This window comes from Parasteatoda tepidariorum, chromosome 3 (assembly GCF_982258835.1).
Source record: "Parasteatoda tepidariorum strain Cologne lab strain chromosome 3, Ptep-v5.0, whole genome shotgun sequence".
NCBI lineage: Eukaryota > Metazoa > Arthropoda > Arachnida > Araneae > Theridiidae > Parasteatoda > Parasteatoda tepidariorum.
Window position 1 is genome coordinate 99482014 of NC_141757.1, and position 16804 is coordinate 99498817.

The 16804-nt window shown below is 24.7% G+C and overlaps 2 protein-coding genes across 5 annotated transcripts in view; one reads left to right on the forward strand and one right to left on the reverse strand.

The window, feature by feature from the left end:
* The window catches only part of ValRS (Valyl-tRNA synthetase), a 36833-nt gene extending 35706 nt beyond the window's left edge, over positions 1-1127 (reverse strand). Inside the window, exon 1 of the mRNA XM_087159840.1 lies at positions 495-1127. Within this exon, the coding sequence (XP_087015966.1) occupies positions 495-653 (159 nt within the window). The 5' untranslated portion in view covers positions 654-1127. The remainder of the gene's footprint in view (positions 1-494) is intronic.
* Positions 980-16198, forward strand: LOC107444941 (serine/threonine-protein kinase Nek7). Of its 4 annotated transcripts, none has more exons than XM_043050013.3 (9): positions 980-1003; positions 3686-3864; positions 6098-6160; positions 7780-7890; positions 9127-9235; positions 10114-10221; positions 10746-10840; positions 12602-12715; positions 12885-13803. In XM_043050013.3, the coding sequence occupies exons 2-9, from the start codon at positions 3697-3699 to the stop codon at positions 13020-13022; spliced, it is 906 nt and encodes a 301-aa protein (XP_042905947.1). In that variant the 5' UTR covers positions 980-1003; positions 3686-3696; the 3' UTR covers positions 13023-13803. The 4 variants fall into 4 exon arrangements, with proteins under 4 accessions (XP_042905947.1, XP_015914708.1, XP_015914706.1 ...); XM_016059222.4 differs by lacking the exon at positions 980-1003 and adding an exon at positions 1013-1206; XM_016059220.3 differs by lacking the exon at positions 980-1003 and adding an exon at positions 1166-1310 and having other exon boundaries at positions 12885-16198.
* The last annotated feature ends 606 nt before the right edge of the window (positions 16199-16804 follow it).

Sequence of the window (16804 nt, forward strand, 5' to 3'; positions counted from 1 at the left end):
ACGGTCTGGGAAACATCCTGGAGGATGATCCGAAGACATGCCATCACAATTTTGATCCTCTGCGGAGGGGATGGCACCCCCGCTTCGGTAGCCTGACGACCTGCGCTCGAAGTCAAGCACTTTACGGTAGCACAGTTTAACGAGGACCAATACCGCACACCCTCGGTACCTAAGCAGGCTGATCCAAGTGGTCACCCACCCGCACACTGACCGCAGCCAGTGATGCTTGACTTCGCTGAGAATAGGTAGACAGTGAAGTATCCTACCTTCTTATAAGCATAACTTTTAAAATACCAAACTGAAAAGGTTAATTTATTTTTAACTGTCCTCACACAAAATTACTCTGGCATGTATGCTAAATGATTAGAGTAAAATGAAGAATAGACATTAATTGGAGTATTTACTAAACCACACAAAAAATTAGGTTTGGACAATCACATTTTAAAATGCAATGTCATTGAAATTAATATAATTATCTAAATGAGGAATCTTACAGGTGTTTTATCTACAGTTTTTGATTGTATTTTTTCTTGCTTTTGTTTAAACTTTTCTAGTTTCTCTTTCTTTTTGGCTTCTTTCTTCAACTGAGCGGCAGTTTTGGGAACTTCTGACACATCAGCAGAATTTTCAAGAGAATTCGTTGAATCCGGCATTTCAAGCTTTTCCTTAACAAAAGATTAGGAATGAGAGCAAAAAATCACTATATTGTATTTATTTTAAGATAAAAGAGAACTTCTAGTGGCTGTAGAACTGAACCACGTTGGTTTCTTGATGTGGTTGTTGACAAGTGATCACAAATTGATCGTTTATTACATCAGCATTTTCATCAATCACATCAATTTAACCAAACATTAAATACTCAACGAACTAAACCTCGATAGCCCAGAACTAAACGTTTAAATGTTTTCAACTATTCAGTTGGATATGTCGTGTTGTTTTTGAAAAAATATTTTCGTACATTATGAACGATAATCAGTTGATACAGAATAGTGGGTTTTTTCAGGTCTGCTTCTAATCAATTAGTTTAGTCAATTGCAATCAATGTTGCATTGAAATCTCTATTTAAATAAAAGATATTTTTCAAGCTATTATAAAATCAATACTGCAACGAAACACTTTGACGGAACAAAGTTTTGAAAATAATGCATAAAGTTACAAATATATATTAAAAATTTTCATATCATTAGCATCGTCATCGTATCAAATGTAAACAATCTCTTGCAGTTTCAGAATTGAAATTTTTAGTATCACTGTAGTGAAAATTTTTAATTTCTTGTATTTTTATCAGGGGTCTGCCTAGGCTTAAAGAGGTACCTATTTTGTGAAAATTTCGACATAATTTGTGAAAATTCAAAATTACAGTACCCTTCCAAATTATTAGGGACACTTAAAATTTCTAAAAAATTGTCATTTTTCAAAGTGTCATAACTTTTTCAAAAATGAATCAATTTTCATAAAAATTTCAGGATATCAAGTTCATGTCTTCTAATTTCACTTAAAAATTTTAATCTATCTCAAAATTTTGCAAAAATTTGCACATTTCAACAAAGCAATTTTTTTTTAAAAAAAAATTTCATGTCTGACAAGTTGCTACTTTGTAACCAAATTTTTTGCATAAAAATTATTATTTACACATTAAAGTACAAGTCATTAACTTTAAAACGCGCTAAAGTAAATTACTTTGCAAATTTTTTTAACCGAAATATGAGATTTTGAAAATTTTTTGTCATTTATAGTGAAAACAAAATTATTGTGAATTCGAAAATTATTTAGTATTATTTTTTCGCAACTTTCCTATTGGGATTAATTAAGTTTTTTATTTAAAACATTATTACAAGTAAGAACATTATTTGAAATTTGTAATAACAATTTTAAAAAACGACTCAAGAAATTTTTAAGAAATTTAACTTGATTATAAAATTCAAAAACTTTTTTACTAAAACAAGTATAATAAAAAAAAATCTTAACATTTTGTAACATGTCCTTTTGCTTGTATAACTGCATTTATTCTTCACAGCATACTTTCAATACAAGCTTTTGCAATAATATCTATACTAAATATATACTAAATAATTTTCGAATTCACAATAATTTCGTTTTCACTATAAATGAAAAAAAAATTTCACAATCTAATATCTCGGTCAAAAAAAATCGTAAAGTCATTTACTTTAGCGCGTTTTAAAGTTAATGACTTGTACTTTAATGTGCAAATAATAATTTTTATGCAGAAAATTTGGTTGCAAAGTAGCAACTTGTCAGACATGAAATTTTTTTTTAAAAAAAAAAATTGCTTTGCTCAAATGCGCAAATATTTGCAAAAAATTTAGATAAATTTAATTAGTAATTTTTAGGTGAAAGTAGAAGACATGAACATGATATCCTGAAATGTTTATGAAAATTGACTCATTTTTGAAAAAGTTATGACGCTTTGAAAAATGACAATTTTTTAGAAATTTTAAGTATCCCTAATAATTTGGAAGGATACTGTATATTAAAAATCAACTCAAAAATATGGATTTATCTTTTTATATAGGATGCAAAAATAAAATTTTATGAAAAAGTATTTTGTGAAACTACCACTTTTCCTAAAGTTGAATTTGTGAAGGTAGTAAATTTGGCCTTGACAGATCCCTGTAATTGCTCTTAAGATCTGTGAAATTAAAAATCTTGTAGTCTGCTGCTGAGCAGTACCATGTGTATAGGGATCTGTAGAAAATTTTTTTCGTCTTCAGATCTATGTCTATATTAAAAAAGTCACAAAATTGTGATTGCACGTTTTCGGATCTTCCTCAGGGATGTTTCCCAGACAATTAACTTGCTACTAACAATGATAAAAAGAAAAATCAGGAAAGATTTTAAAAGATATTGCTTATTTTGACAAAAAATTTATCTTTTGTTACAGACAACAAAAAATTTGTTAACTGAAACTCTAAAATTTCCAAAATTATTTTTTTCAAAGAATAACTTTTTCTGTTTGAAAATTATAGTGTAGTATAATGTTACTGCAATTGTTACTGAAAATTGTTACTGTACAATGTAACTGAAAATTATAGTGTAGTGTAATGTTATTGATTGCTGAAAATATTTCCCTAAATATTAAAATGGAGCATTCAAATGAGGCAATTTCACATAGTTCTTGAACTAAAATGAAACCTGAGTTCTGAATTAAAAATGGAGTTATCAACTAGCTGCTAATAGTAATCAGACTGCATAACATTAAAATACAAATTTTTAGCTTTAAATTTTATTAAATATGTTCAATTTGCTGAAGTTTTAGATTTTGGTTTACTTTTTCTGGAATTGTTTATTAATAGAATGAGAAAATGAAAATAATTTTATGTTGAATTGATTTAGAAATTTTGTTTTTTATTCTTTGTTTAATTATTATTGTTTAATAAATTACTAATCACATATTTCTAGTAAAAATGCTTTTATATAATCCTTAAATTAGAGATTTATATTATTTTAAATTAAAACCGCTTTTATTAAAAAAACTACCCAGAAATTTGGAAGTTCCGGGTTCTATAGACCCATACCTTCCAAATTCTGGGGAAATTACTGTTAAATGTTTATTATGAATTAATGGTTGAGAATGTTTGTTGATAAAGAAAGTACCAATTAAGCTGCTCAGTTATTTCATAAATATGAAGTTATATCTACAACTAACTTTTGTTTTCTTTTCTAGCTTAAATAAAGATGAGTGAGCTTGACAAGGAAATGTCTCGGCTAACCACTAAAGATTCTATTTATGGAATGCTATCAAATTTTGAAATTGATAAAAAGATTGGAAAAGGACAGTTCAGCGTTGTTTTCAAAGCTAAATGCAAATTAGATGGAAAATTTGTTGCCTTGAAAAAAGTGCAAGTTAGTTTCCATTTTCTCTTTAAAAACTGTTTTATATTTGTAGCATTTAAATTAATACTTTTTCTGAATTTTAATTTTAAAAAAATACCACAAGATGAAAAAAAATATTTTTTTGCTTTAAATGATTTACTCATATTTAACTTCATAAATCAGGCAAACTCTATGTGAACATTAAATCTATCAAACAAGAACTAAAAATAATAACAATGAAACAAATAATTTATGGTCAAGAGCATCATGCTCATTAGCCTAAACTAATTTAAAAAATAATAAATAAAAGAAATTTTAGTAAATAAATAACAAAAACCAATAAAGCTTTTGTGTGTAAGAAAGATAAAAAGGAGCAACGTATTTCACAGATTCTTAAAACTTATAAAATTTATGTTATTTTCGTTCTTAAGTGTAGTAAAAGTTTTTATAAAATGGCGCATTTAGAAGCTTATATGCATTTTCTATTTAAAATAAAAATAAAAATTTCATGCTGTAGCACATATTATGTTTTCTTTTCAGTTGTATGAATTTTCACCTATATTGGTTTAAAAGTGAAGCGGCCCAATAGTACTTCAAATGACTACCCCAAACTTGGTACTGGTGTGTACAATGTACAGTGTTAAATTTTCATGTGTATATATAATAAATAGACATGAAAGAAATGCAAATCTAATTGCATGGAATTCTAATATTTCTAAAAACATGTATTTAAATATTTTTTTTAACCAGATGAAAGAATTAAAATCATTGAGTTAATTGTATGTTATAATTATTAATAAATTTATTAAAAATATCTCTGTTAACTAAATTTTCATTTGAGCAAATCTGGGGTTAAAAATCTTCTAATATTCAGTAAAGAATATTTTTCAATAAATAAAAACAAATTTTCAATTAATGTTAATAATCTCTGTAAAAATCATCAAAAATAAAAATTTATAATTAAAATTCAACCTTATTTATTATGAACTTCGAATTATCCAATATAATATTACCTTGTGCACATCCAGTTTCGAGCCAATCCAAAGTAACTAACAAATCAAATGGGCTTCTGTACTTCAGTAAGAAGGCACTATAAAATACATCCCATTTTGTAATTTATTGTAGTTGTCAAATTGTATTGTATTGCATTGTAACAGTCAAGTGCCCATATCCTTGGGCGGGATGACTAACCAAATTTTACATCCCATTATCCTCTATTTAGGCTTTTATTTTCATATTTTGTAATTTGGCAAACTTGCTTCGAAAATATATATAATCATGTTTGAAAGATGCTGGTTAGTGGAAGTACAAACAAATTCACTACTTGTTTTATTTGTTACGTTGTGTTTTTTATTCTGTATTTTTCTTGAATTTTTTATTTTCTGATTTTGCTTGATATGTTTTATTTTATACATTTGCTTAATTCTTTCTGTTTTTTGTAACAAATTTTGTTATTGCTCTTCACACTTTTGTATTGATATATTTTGCTTTGGCTTTATTAATGCAATATTAAAAAGTACTCTTTTTTTTTTTTTTTTTTGAGAATATAATCACGCGAGCCGATGATGAGATGATATCTTTTCTTTATTTTGTTTTCTGTTGTTAGTTTATTAATTTTTGGAAAAATATTCTTAATTTTAAAATATTTCTCAGGAAAATTAGTGAAATATTTTTACACTCTGTGGTTTTTGAATATTTAAATTTTTTGAATATCTTTTTATATTTTTATTTCTGAAGCTTTTTTATATTGCTGAAGTCTGAAATGTGTTAGTTTTATAAGTTAAAATCTGGCTTCTCTAAATGTGGATGCTTGTTTTCTGAATATATATCTGTTGTTTCAAAATCTTAATGGTATATATTTTTAAAACCATCAGTTATTTAAAATTTCTCGATTTAAAGCGTGGATGTCTAATGTATTGCTTATATTTTTAAACCATTTCAATTACTTTTTTAGTGGATAAAATGTACACCAAAAATTTTAAAATATCCTTAAAGCTTTTATAGTTTTTAGCAAAAGTTAGTTTTATTAAATAAGATTTTTTCTGTTATTATTGTGTTCATATTCGCTTTAATTTTGTTATTGTACTGTTTTAAAAAATGAGTAAGGTATGTAATATTAATCAAATATCATTACAAAATGTATATTTTTCTTTAGTTCATTCATGATTTACTATTTCTAATTTGACTATTAAGTATTGCTATTAATTTTAGCAGAGTATCTTTTAAATACTTTCTTTCAACTATTTACATCCTTTTTTTGTAGATTTCTGAAATGATGGATTACAAAGCACGATTAGATTGTATGAAAGAAATAAACTTGCTTCAGGTAACTTTTTATTAAAATAAGTTTGTAATTTGCTAAATTTAATGTTTTTTTTTATTATTTAATATTTGTAATTAAATATTAAAGTTAAAGTTTTATATAATTAAAGTTTTTATTATTAAATATTTGTCTATATTTATGTTGTATGCACAATCTAATTTGAATTTTTTTTAAAAATATGACTGATAAAGGAGTAAGATATGACTTAGGGCTGGGTTTTGGTCTCATCTTTGATCTTCCATTGCATCAATGCTAAAAACTATAAGTTCCTGTTGTTTGGCATGCAATAAAACAATTTTCCTTTATTTGGTTTAAAAAATTTACGTAAAATTTTATTTGCTCAAAAATCACTCTTTTATACTTAGTTTTGTAAAAATCAACATTATACTGAATTTTATTAAATTTCTCATTTACTCTTTAACTGTAGCAATTAAAAGTATTTTTATCATATAAAAAATCTGATATATTTTGTTCAAACGGAATTTAAATTTAAAAATAAGATATTTTAAGGTTATAAGAAGTAAAGTATTTTATAAAAATTTAGCCTATATCACACCTCTTGAAAGAAATTTTTAATGTTTTAAAAAGCTGCTTGATCAAACAGTATATTATTCTGTGTTATAACTTAGAGATTTTAATTTTTGTCTTAAACCTACTCTCCTACATTATAGCACCTGAGGATTATTTTATGTCTCAGATTTAAAGACAGCTTTTAAATATTACTGAGAAAAGAAACAGAAAAATCATCTAAAATTCTTAAACCTACTCATTTACTAATTGTTTCAGGTCCTTAACAAAATTTATTTGCTTAGCTGCAGATATATAAGCAAAAGAAAAGTGGTGACTTTCAAAAATTTTCCATAATGCTTTTAATTAACTGAAATTTTAAAAAATAAAGAACTAAAAAGACAAAAAAAAAAAGTTTTAAAATATGTTATTAATTTCCAAAGTCTTGAATTGTTTGCTTTTTGATTCTATAAGTACTTGTTCCATTTTTGTTTTAAATTTCAGTCATTCCATTTATATTATACATTATCTACAGTGTCTAAAATGTTAATTAAAATAGCAACTTTTAACAAAATATTTTTGTAACTAATATTTATATACTCAATATAAGTTAATTTTACTGCTTAAATGTTAGTTTTAGACTAATTTTTACAACAATAATCTCTATCATAGGATCCATAACAAGTTTAATTCGTGAAAATTGTGCTGGCAGATTGATTCTGTAAATTCAGTTACGGGATCTGCACTAATTATTTTGTTTTAAACTATACATGCTTTTATAACAAACAATTTCACAGCTTATTTATGACTAATGAGGGTGATTTTATTGAACACATTAATTCAACAACTTACAATATGGTTCTGAAAGTTTTCAATTTAATGGAAAAGTTATATTTTTAGTAGATTTTGGTAAAAATATGGGAGGCCATTTCTACAGTTCTGTTAATAATTCAACCTGCATTGACTATATCAAATCATTGTGTTATTATGATTTAGTGTTACATGCTTATCATACCGTGATTTTAACAAAGAATTTAAAAAGAAATTCTTTCTCTACTCTTATCATTTTATAATTTATCTTGTACAATATTTATGATTATTTATTATCTTTTTAGCAACTCAATCATCCTAATGTTATTAAATATTTGGCCTCTTTCATTGATGATAATGAGCTGTACATAGTCCTTGATCTTGCTGACGCAGGTGATCTTTCTCGGATGATCAAGGTAAGTATATTATGTTTCTGATTAAGAATCTCATATTTTATGTGTATGGTCTCCTAAAGTTTGATATTTTGCCATTTCAAAACATTAATTTTGTTCAACCGCAAGTAAAAAATTACAATTTTTAAGATGAAATCCTCTTTTCTTTTAAGATGAAATAAATTGCTCTATTTTTTTACTGTGTAAATTATTTTGTATATTGTTTGATCATGCATGTTGGGGCTCTCGTTCGACCAGTTTGTTTGTTTTTAGAATTAGTCAATTGGCTTTCAGATTTTGAATGTGTAGCTTACCCTAAAACTTTCTATTGTTTGCTTTTAAGATTTCATGGTTCAAATGTGTTCTCCAGCACTTACCCTTCAGTTTAATTTAAGGTATTTAACTAAAATAAGTGTATCAATGATTTATTATGTTTTGTTTAACCAAAGATTTTAATTAGCATTTTAGTTTTACTATTGAAGTTCAGAGTAACTTATCACAAAAGTTTTCAACCATAAAAACTAAATATAAACCAAAATTGTACATTTTTTCTACTTAATTTAGAAATAAAATTAAATCAATTAAAATTAAGTAGAGTGCATAAATGAGGAATAAGTGTCATGTATTAATATATTTGTCTATCATGATTAATTTTATAACATGAGAGAAACATACTTGTTCTTCAAAAACAACTTAGGTTTATTTAATAAAAATTAAATTTATTTGAAGGTGAAAAAAAACATTTCACTGCAGCAGAATAATAAATGCAAGTGAACAAATACCGCATAAATAAAGTGTAGGATCCATTTTGTTTCTCTGGGCCCATCTCAGTAACTGCAGAACTAAATATGTATTATTAGGGAAGGGGAAATCAGGAGGGAGAAAGAAAAATGCAAGAAAAAAAGGGGAAAAAGATATACAATATCCAAATATAAAACTTAAAGATGACCATCAAGAGTATCAAGTTTTATGCAAAATCATAGATACATTCGCCATAGTTACAGAAATGCATATTCCGAAAAAGTTTTACAGCTTAGAAAAAAAAATGGTAATAACTATGAGAGAATATTTTCTAAATTAGGTAAAGAGTAATGTTTATATGCATTTTAAATTTCAGGAGAGTGTAGATTAAATCAATTTGGGTAATACAAAAAAATTTTAAACTTGTAGTTTTGAGATGTTTGGAAAGACTTTTTATTTAGTTGATCAAATGGGTTGTTTTTGTAACTAAACTCTAAATACTTTTTTTTTTTTTTTTAGTATTTTAAGAAACAACAAAGATTGATTCCAGAGAAAACTATATGGAAATATTTTGTCCAAATTTGCAGTGCCTTGGAACACATGCATTCAAAGCGAGTGATGCATAGAGGTTTAATTTATTTTCTTTTTTATTATTTTTAAGTGAACATTTTATATGTTAATTTTATTACTGACATTGCTGGTTGTCATGACATTCTTTATTAAAAATAAAAAATATATTTTTATAATGAAAGTGATATAAATTTTGTGTGCTAAATCATTGTTCATAGAAAAAAAATTTACCTACCATATGATACAAGATACAAATTTTCTTTGTCTTCATGTGTGTTCCTTAAAAAATATTTGTCAACTATGGAAAATGACATTTTTAAGAAATTAAATAATAATATGTTTTATAATTATTAAGTTTAAAGTTGGTTTAGGTATATTTATTGCTTTGTTTTATTGACACAGCATTTATTTTATGGTTGTTGCTGATTTCTTTATATCTTACTTAATTTTATCATTCATTTATGAGCCACTAACCCCTTAAGCTTTTGCATTTTAAAAGAAACCTTCCAATATTAGTTTATCTAAAAGTCAATTTCCTCTGTTTAGAGTTATCAAAAAATAATTTCTAAATTAACGTGTCAATGAAAATTCTTTAAAAAACATTTTATCTTCGCAAAGATATATTTATTAAATGGAACTAATTTATTACAATTTTTCTCTTTTTTTATTGAAGTTAATATTGTTTGTAATTAGCTTTTATAAATTTTAGAAAATTGTTGATATTTAAGAGAATAATTATTTTTTGGTTGGTATTGCATTGCGTTTGAACTTTTAAGAATCCCTTTTCTTCGAAACTCTTATCCTTCTGCTATTATAATTGAGAATTTGTACTTTCAGAATTATAATTTATTTTATAAAAAGATTTGAGATGTTATGAAATCTAATTAAAATTGTATTTCAAAAAAAGGAGAAGACTTATTAATTTGCATTTTTCAGATATTAAACCTGCAAATGTATTCATCACAGCTGAAGGTGTTGTTAAACTTGGTGATCTTGGACTAGGAAGATTTTTCAGCTCGAAAACAACAGCTGCTCATTCACTAGGTTTGTTATGCACTTTATGAAATTGAAGTTCTTCAAATGAACTGATATTTTTAAATTAGAAATATTTTTTATCTCTATGTTAAAGGTTTATGCATAAAAATTTATTTTATTTTTATGTATAAGCGATTAAAAAAAGTAAAATGCCTTCTTATCACAAATAGTAAATAATTTCGTTTTTTTATTACATTTCATATTATTTATATGAATAAACAACACTATGCTTTAACATTATAATCATCAATTTGTTTTTCTCCTTTAGTTCTCTATATCAACATTAAAATGTTTAAGTATTGTTTAATATTTTTTTAAAACATTAACTATGTTATATCTTATAATAAAAATGTTTTATTTCTATATTTAATAAAATTATTAAAACCTTTGACTTATGCACTATATTGCGTAATAAAATTGCAAGTTAATTATAAAATATTTTTGAGAATAATTGGAGAATATTATAGAGGATTTGAAATGATATAATGAATGTAAAAAGGAATTACTTAATTTCTGAATGTTTGTTATTACAGTTGGAACTCCTTATTATATGTCTCCTGAAAGAATTCATGAACATGGATATAATTTCAAATCTGACATTTGGTCCCTGGGCTGCCTTTTATATGAGGTAAAAATTGAATAACAAATAAGCATAACTTTTTTTTTCTTTTTTGTTATAAATTAATATTATATGTATTAACTAATCATTAATTTAATGATTGATCTATTGGTTTTTGATCTAATGATCAAATCTTCATGTTTTTGAAATTAATATTAAAGGTTCAAAAAAGGGACCTCGAATCTGCTACTTAATTAAAGCAAACCATATTTTAAGTTTCAAAACCAGGACTAAAAATGGTACTTTCGCTGAGTAAACATACTCTTTTTTTTCCTACTAATTTAGATTTTTGACCCTCAAAATATAAAGTGTAGCCATAATCTGGGAAATATGGTCGCAATTGTTTGGTCACCATCATTTTAAGGAATGCTATTTTAAATGACAGGATACAAAATTTGAACCAAATTGGATGAATAGTTCTTGAGAAATTGGATTTTGAAAAAAACCTCATTTTTAGAAATAGATTTCTCAGGAACTATTCGACCGATTTCGCTTAAATTTTGTATTTCGTCATTTAAAATTGCATTCTTTAAATGATATGAAAAATTGTTTTTCTAAGAATTCAAAATTTTTCAATTTTTATTAAATAAAATAGTAAAATGTAATAAATATTTTCTGAATGCTTTTCTCTTGCATGGAATCAACTACATGCAAAAACGTTTTAATTTGCTTAAGAACTTCTCAAGATATCGTGAAATGTGAGAAAAGTAATCTTCCTCATCTTGAAATATCCATCCCCCTTTAATTCATTAAATTTAATAAAGATAAGAATTCATTTTCATGGTAGAATTTTTTACCGAGGGACCTTCCACTAATTGCATAGAATTTTTATTGTACTTTATTACTTATTAAATTTTCAGTGCTCTTAAGTTTTTTTAATGTGAAATCAATAACATTTACTTAATTCTATACATATCCTTATGAATTCTGTAAGATGAATAGTATTAATCATGTTAATTTTTTGTTGAATATACTTTTACAAAAACTTTTTTTAAGTCTAAAAAATGTGCCTCATAGTTTATTTAAATTACAGTTTAACTAATTATAATTTTTTAATTAAAATTATTCCTATTTATGTTGTCAAATAACGTATTTATTAATTTAAGAAATAGAATATGCGACTACATGTTGAATATATTTAAAATTCTGCATAAATTGTTTTTATAGTAGCTAATGTAATCAAGAAAAGAAATTAGTTATTTTATCTTGATCATGTTAAGTTATTGATAATGTTTTTGCAATTTGTTTATTAATATATATATATATGAAGAACTTTAAACAATAGGAGGGAAAAATATTTTTATTAGTGTACATATCCCCATTATTATCGTTTGTAAACAAAAAAGTGCTGAAAAATATTTTTTGAGTGCTCTGCACCCGGATTTGAAATATTCCAGAGTTTTTTTGTTTTTTTTGTCAAAATTATGCTTGCTGTAACTCAAATTAATAATTACATGAGCTAATAGACATATAGTTTTCAGTGAAGATAAGCAGTAACAAAACGTTTTAAAGTTTATAATTTAAGATGTTTATGGAAATTAATAGTTCAAGAATCAAAAGATAGATCATTTTAAGAAAAGCTTTTTCAAATAGCTTATGAACGTTACATTTTTTTTTTATTTTAAGGAAAGCAACAATGAATTACAATGCTGGGCCCATAAAACCTGTGTTTGACTTTAATTACTTCGAATTAAATTTTTTTAATAATCAAGTTTCTATTTTTATTTGACTTGAAACCTTCAAATGTGATTTTTTGCAATTATATTGCAGATGGCTGCTCTTCAATCTCCTTTTTATGGGGAAAAAATGAATCTTTATGCTTTATGTAAAAAGATAGAAGAGTGTGATTACCCTCCAATTCCTTCTGATATTTATTCTGATGAGGTCAGTAATTTACAATTGAAATTTTTTGTTATATGTAATTGCTTTCACTGTAAATAAAAACTAATGAACTTATTAGATTTTTGCGTTTTGCATTAAAAATATTTCATTGTGATTTAGCTGATAAATAAATTTATATAATAAAAATATTTTCTAATTTTGTTTTCTTCAGATGAGAAATTTGGTTGCTGATTGTATTAATCCGGATCCTGATAAACGACCTGATATTAATTATGTGCATAATGTTGCTTTTAATATGCACAAGCAGACATCATCATCCGGAGCAACAAGTCCTGTCTTTACGTCATAAACATTTTTATTTAATTTCTAGCAATTGAACTGCTTACTTTGATGTTAAAACTGAACTTTTGAAGAAAAAAATGTATATTTAATTATAAAGATCCAAAACAGTATTATATTTGTTAAATACAAAATGGAGCAATATAGAATATTTTAAAAGTAGTTTGAAATTTTATAAAAGTGCAAAATTTAATTTAATGTATGAATTCTTTTAATATTCAACTTGTAATCTTTATAATTTAATTTACATTCCCATTTATATCACTTATACCAATTTTTATGCATTTTAAAAAAATTTCAAATTCTAATTTTTGAGCGTTTTTAAAAAGATTTTTTATACTTAGTTGCTTTGTTTTTAATAGTAATTATCATGTCAAGACTCCTATAGATTGACTGAATCGTAAGATTACAGTAAAATTTGTCTTTCTATTAATTCTAAAATTTGTTTTTAGGAACATAATGTAATCAAACTTACTTTTGAGAACTACTTAAAGCAATTTTATGATTCTTTTTATTTACAAAATAAGAATAATATTTGATTCATAAAATCAATGTGCTTGGCATGGCAGGGCCATGCAGAAAGAACAAGTGAAAATATGCAACAGAAAAATCTTAAATTGGAAATTAAGGAATATAAGACCTAACTTAAGACCAAAAAAAAGATGATTTCTTTATGTAAAGAAAGATTAAACCATAATGAAAATTTTAAATTAGAAAACAGAGGCTAAGAACTGAAAGGTTTGGAACAATATTGTTCAGCAAGCTAAGGCCCTCGGTGGGTTGTAGTACCATGAAAGAAAGATAACACAAAATAATTGCATTTTTAAAAAGGTCTAAATTATAATAAAACAAATTTTGTCATTTAAAGGTCTATTATAATTAAATAATCTGTTGTAAGTGTAATTTAAAAAGAAATAAGTTTGTATTCATCACAAAATGATTCATACAAACATTTGCAATAAATACTTTCAAATAGCAGGCTAAGAATATTTTTTAAATTTAATCTTTGCTATATTTTTTCACTTTTAATGTGAACACTTTTCATACATTACTTAGTATTGTTACTTTATCGCTTGGCCCAAACAAAAATAAAAAAATTTAATGCTTGTAAAATTCATTAAAAATGCATGCATTTTTATACTAAAATGCTATACTATTTGCTCTTCATTTAGTATAAATTTTAAATTTTTGTTTAAATGAAACTGAATGTGCAATATTAAAAACAAAAATTGATTTTTTTTTCATAATTAATGTGTTATCAGTAGAAGTTAAGACAGTATTCAATTATTTATTTTTTTGCTTCTTCACACCAAAAAATTATTGCATCTAAAATTAAAATTTTTTATCTAAATTTTAAAAGAAAAACTGTGTGCATTTGAACATTCTAAGTAATTATTCATGGTTGTGTGCCAGTGAAAATTTTTCATTCTTTAAATTGCACTATGTGTATATCTATGGCATAATCATTAAATTTAAGTAAGTCAAACATATATGTTACTTAGTTATTTGTTTAACTTTTTAGTTAGTCATTTTATTTACAAATACCAAAGATTTTTTGTTAACAAATAATTTTATTCTGATACTGTGATTTTTTTAAATGAAAATTGTATTGTAACTGCAGAAGTAATTAGAATTTGTACATTATTTTTGTTAGTCCTTAAGTTCAAAGAATACATTTTAGTTTGAAATAAAATTGGACAATTTCTATCGCTTTCCATTATCTTATTAGCTATTTGTGGCTTAAAGAACTATAGGTTTTTTGTAAAATTGTTAATCCATAACATTCATTTGTCCTTACTTTTAATCATATCATCTATCATTTATGCTATGGCAAAACAATTTGCATGTTTAGAGAATTTATATATTTCTATTTTATTACAAAATCTAATATGTTAAACATACTTACAACATTATTATAAGGAAATCTAATGATAACTAATTATCTAAATTAAAAAGAACTTGGTTTAATTGATTTTTTACTATAAACTATTTAGTGCACATTTTTTTTTAAAGAAAACAGGAAAAAATAAATTATTTTTTATAGAAGTGTTTCTTTTCATATATTTTTATAGTAAAATTTATGATATTTTTTTATTGTTATAGCAATTTAACTTCAAAATTATCAGACAAAGCAAAAATATTGTGGTATGGCTATTTCCTAACAGTAATTTAATCTTATAAAATAGATTTCATTGAGTAAAGCTTTTTAAAATAAGAAAATCATTTAAGTAAGTCTTTACAAACAGTTTTGAAAAAGAAGTTTTTTAAAACTTAGAAATCACTTTTTTTAAATATTTTATTCCATAACTATATTATTTTTGACATCAGATTTAACAAAAAAAAATTTTTTTCAGTATATTTTTAAATTAAAGCAACAAAGTAATGAAAATGGTTGTTTGTTGATTGAATGTTGTGAAAGTATCCCCCCCTCCCCAGTCTCTAGCTGCTATTGTAATGTGCCTTAATTTTACAATTAAAAAACCAACTGTGGTAGATTGTTTATTTGTGCAATATTTTTATACTGTTTTGATTTTATTGAATATATCTAATTGCATCCGGAAGCTAGATGCAATTGTTATATAAGAATAGCTTCACTGAGCTCAGCTTTGTGATTTTATATAAATTTTTTTTTTTCTGTGTTTCCTTTCTCTAAGACATTTTTGTATTTGTGCACTTTTTTATTAATTTGTTACTTGATGTACTGAAATATATTTTTTATATTTATTATTTTTGCCTAATGCATATTTGTTTAATAATATATTACGATTTATGTTAAAAATGTATATCTTTAAATAGTGCAATAATGTTCAGTCATATCCATATTTACTGTATTAATAGGAGCAAATTATACATTACATATACTATTAATTAACTACTATTAATTAACTAGTAATATTAAACGTGAACCCTCTGGTGTCAAACCGGTAAGATCACCCATCTTGACCTTTATTTTTCTCGTCATTACCTAAGCAGTTTTGTTCTAACAACTGTTATGAATAAATATATGAACAAAAGTTCTTCAATGTGAAAGCTAAATAGCTTTTTAAAATATTTTCAGTGAAATGTGATAAAACTTTACTTTTTCAATATTGTATCAATATTTTACTTTTTCAATAATTCAAGTAATGTTTATCTCGTTTATTGTTTTAAAATATCAAAGACAAATAAATTTTACTTTTAACATGTTATTTGTGTTTAACTGTAATGATTATGTGTGTTTATGATAAATTACAAGAGAAAATGCTAGATTTTTTAAAAAATTTATTTTCTTTTTTTGCTTTTTCTGAACACTATTTTAACTTATTGTTCGTTATATTTGAAAATATTTTTTGAAGTGTAAACTTTTTAGAAATTTAAATGACCATTATCGTCTTGTATAAAATGTAGCTCATATGAATTCTTCTAACTTTGATATACTTTCTAAGAGAAGACTTTTTCACAGATTTAAGTTAAACATGGAAATAGGTATGGGTATAAAGTTCAAACTTTAATAAAAATTCTATATGTAGTTTGTAAGAAAGATATAGAATTCGAGCTTAATTGCTGATACAATGATTTGCATTTTTATCTATCTTGACTAAATAAATTTGAAAGGATGAAAAACTAGGCCATACGGAACAGCTTAATAAATTACATTATTTCAATGAGAGATCTATGCATTTCCATTCTAATCAAAAAATAAATGCTTAATTTAAATGAAGAAAACAAATACAATTAATAGCAATGTATGATATAAAATGGAATGAAAACGCAAAATGTTATTTTTTGCCCAAAGGAGAACCTAAAACAGCT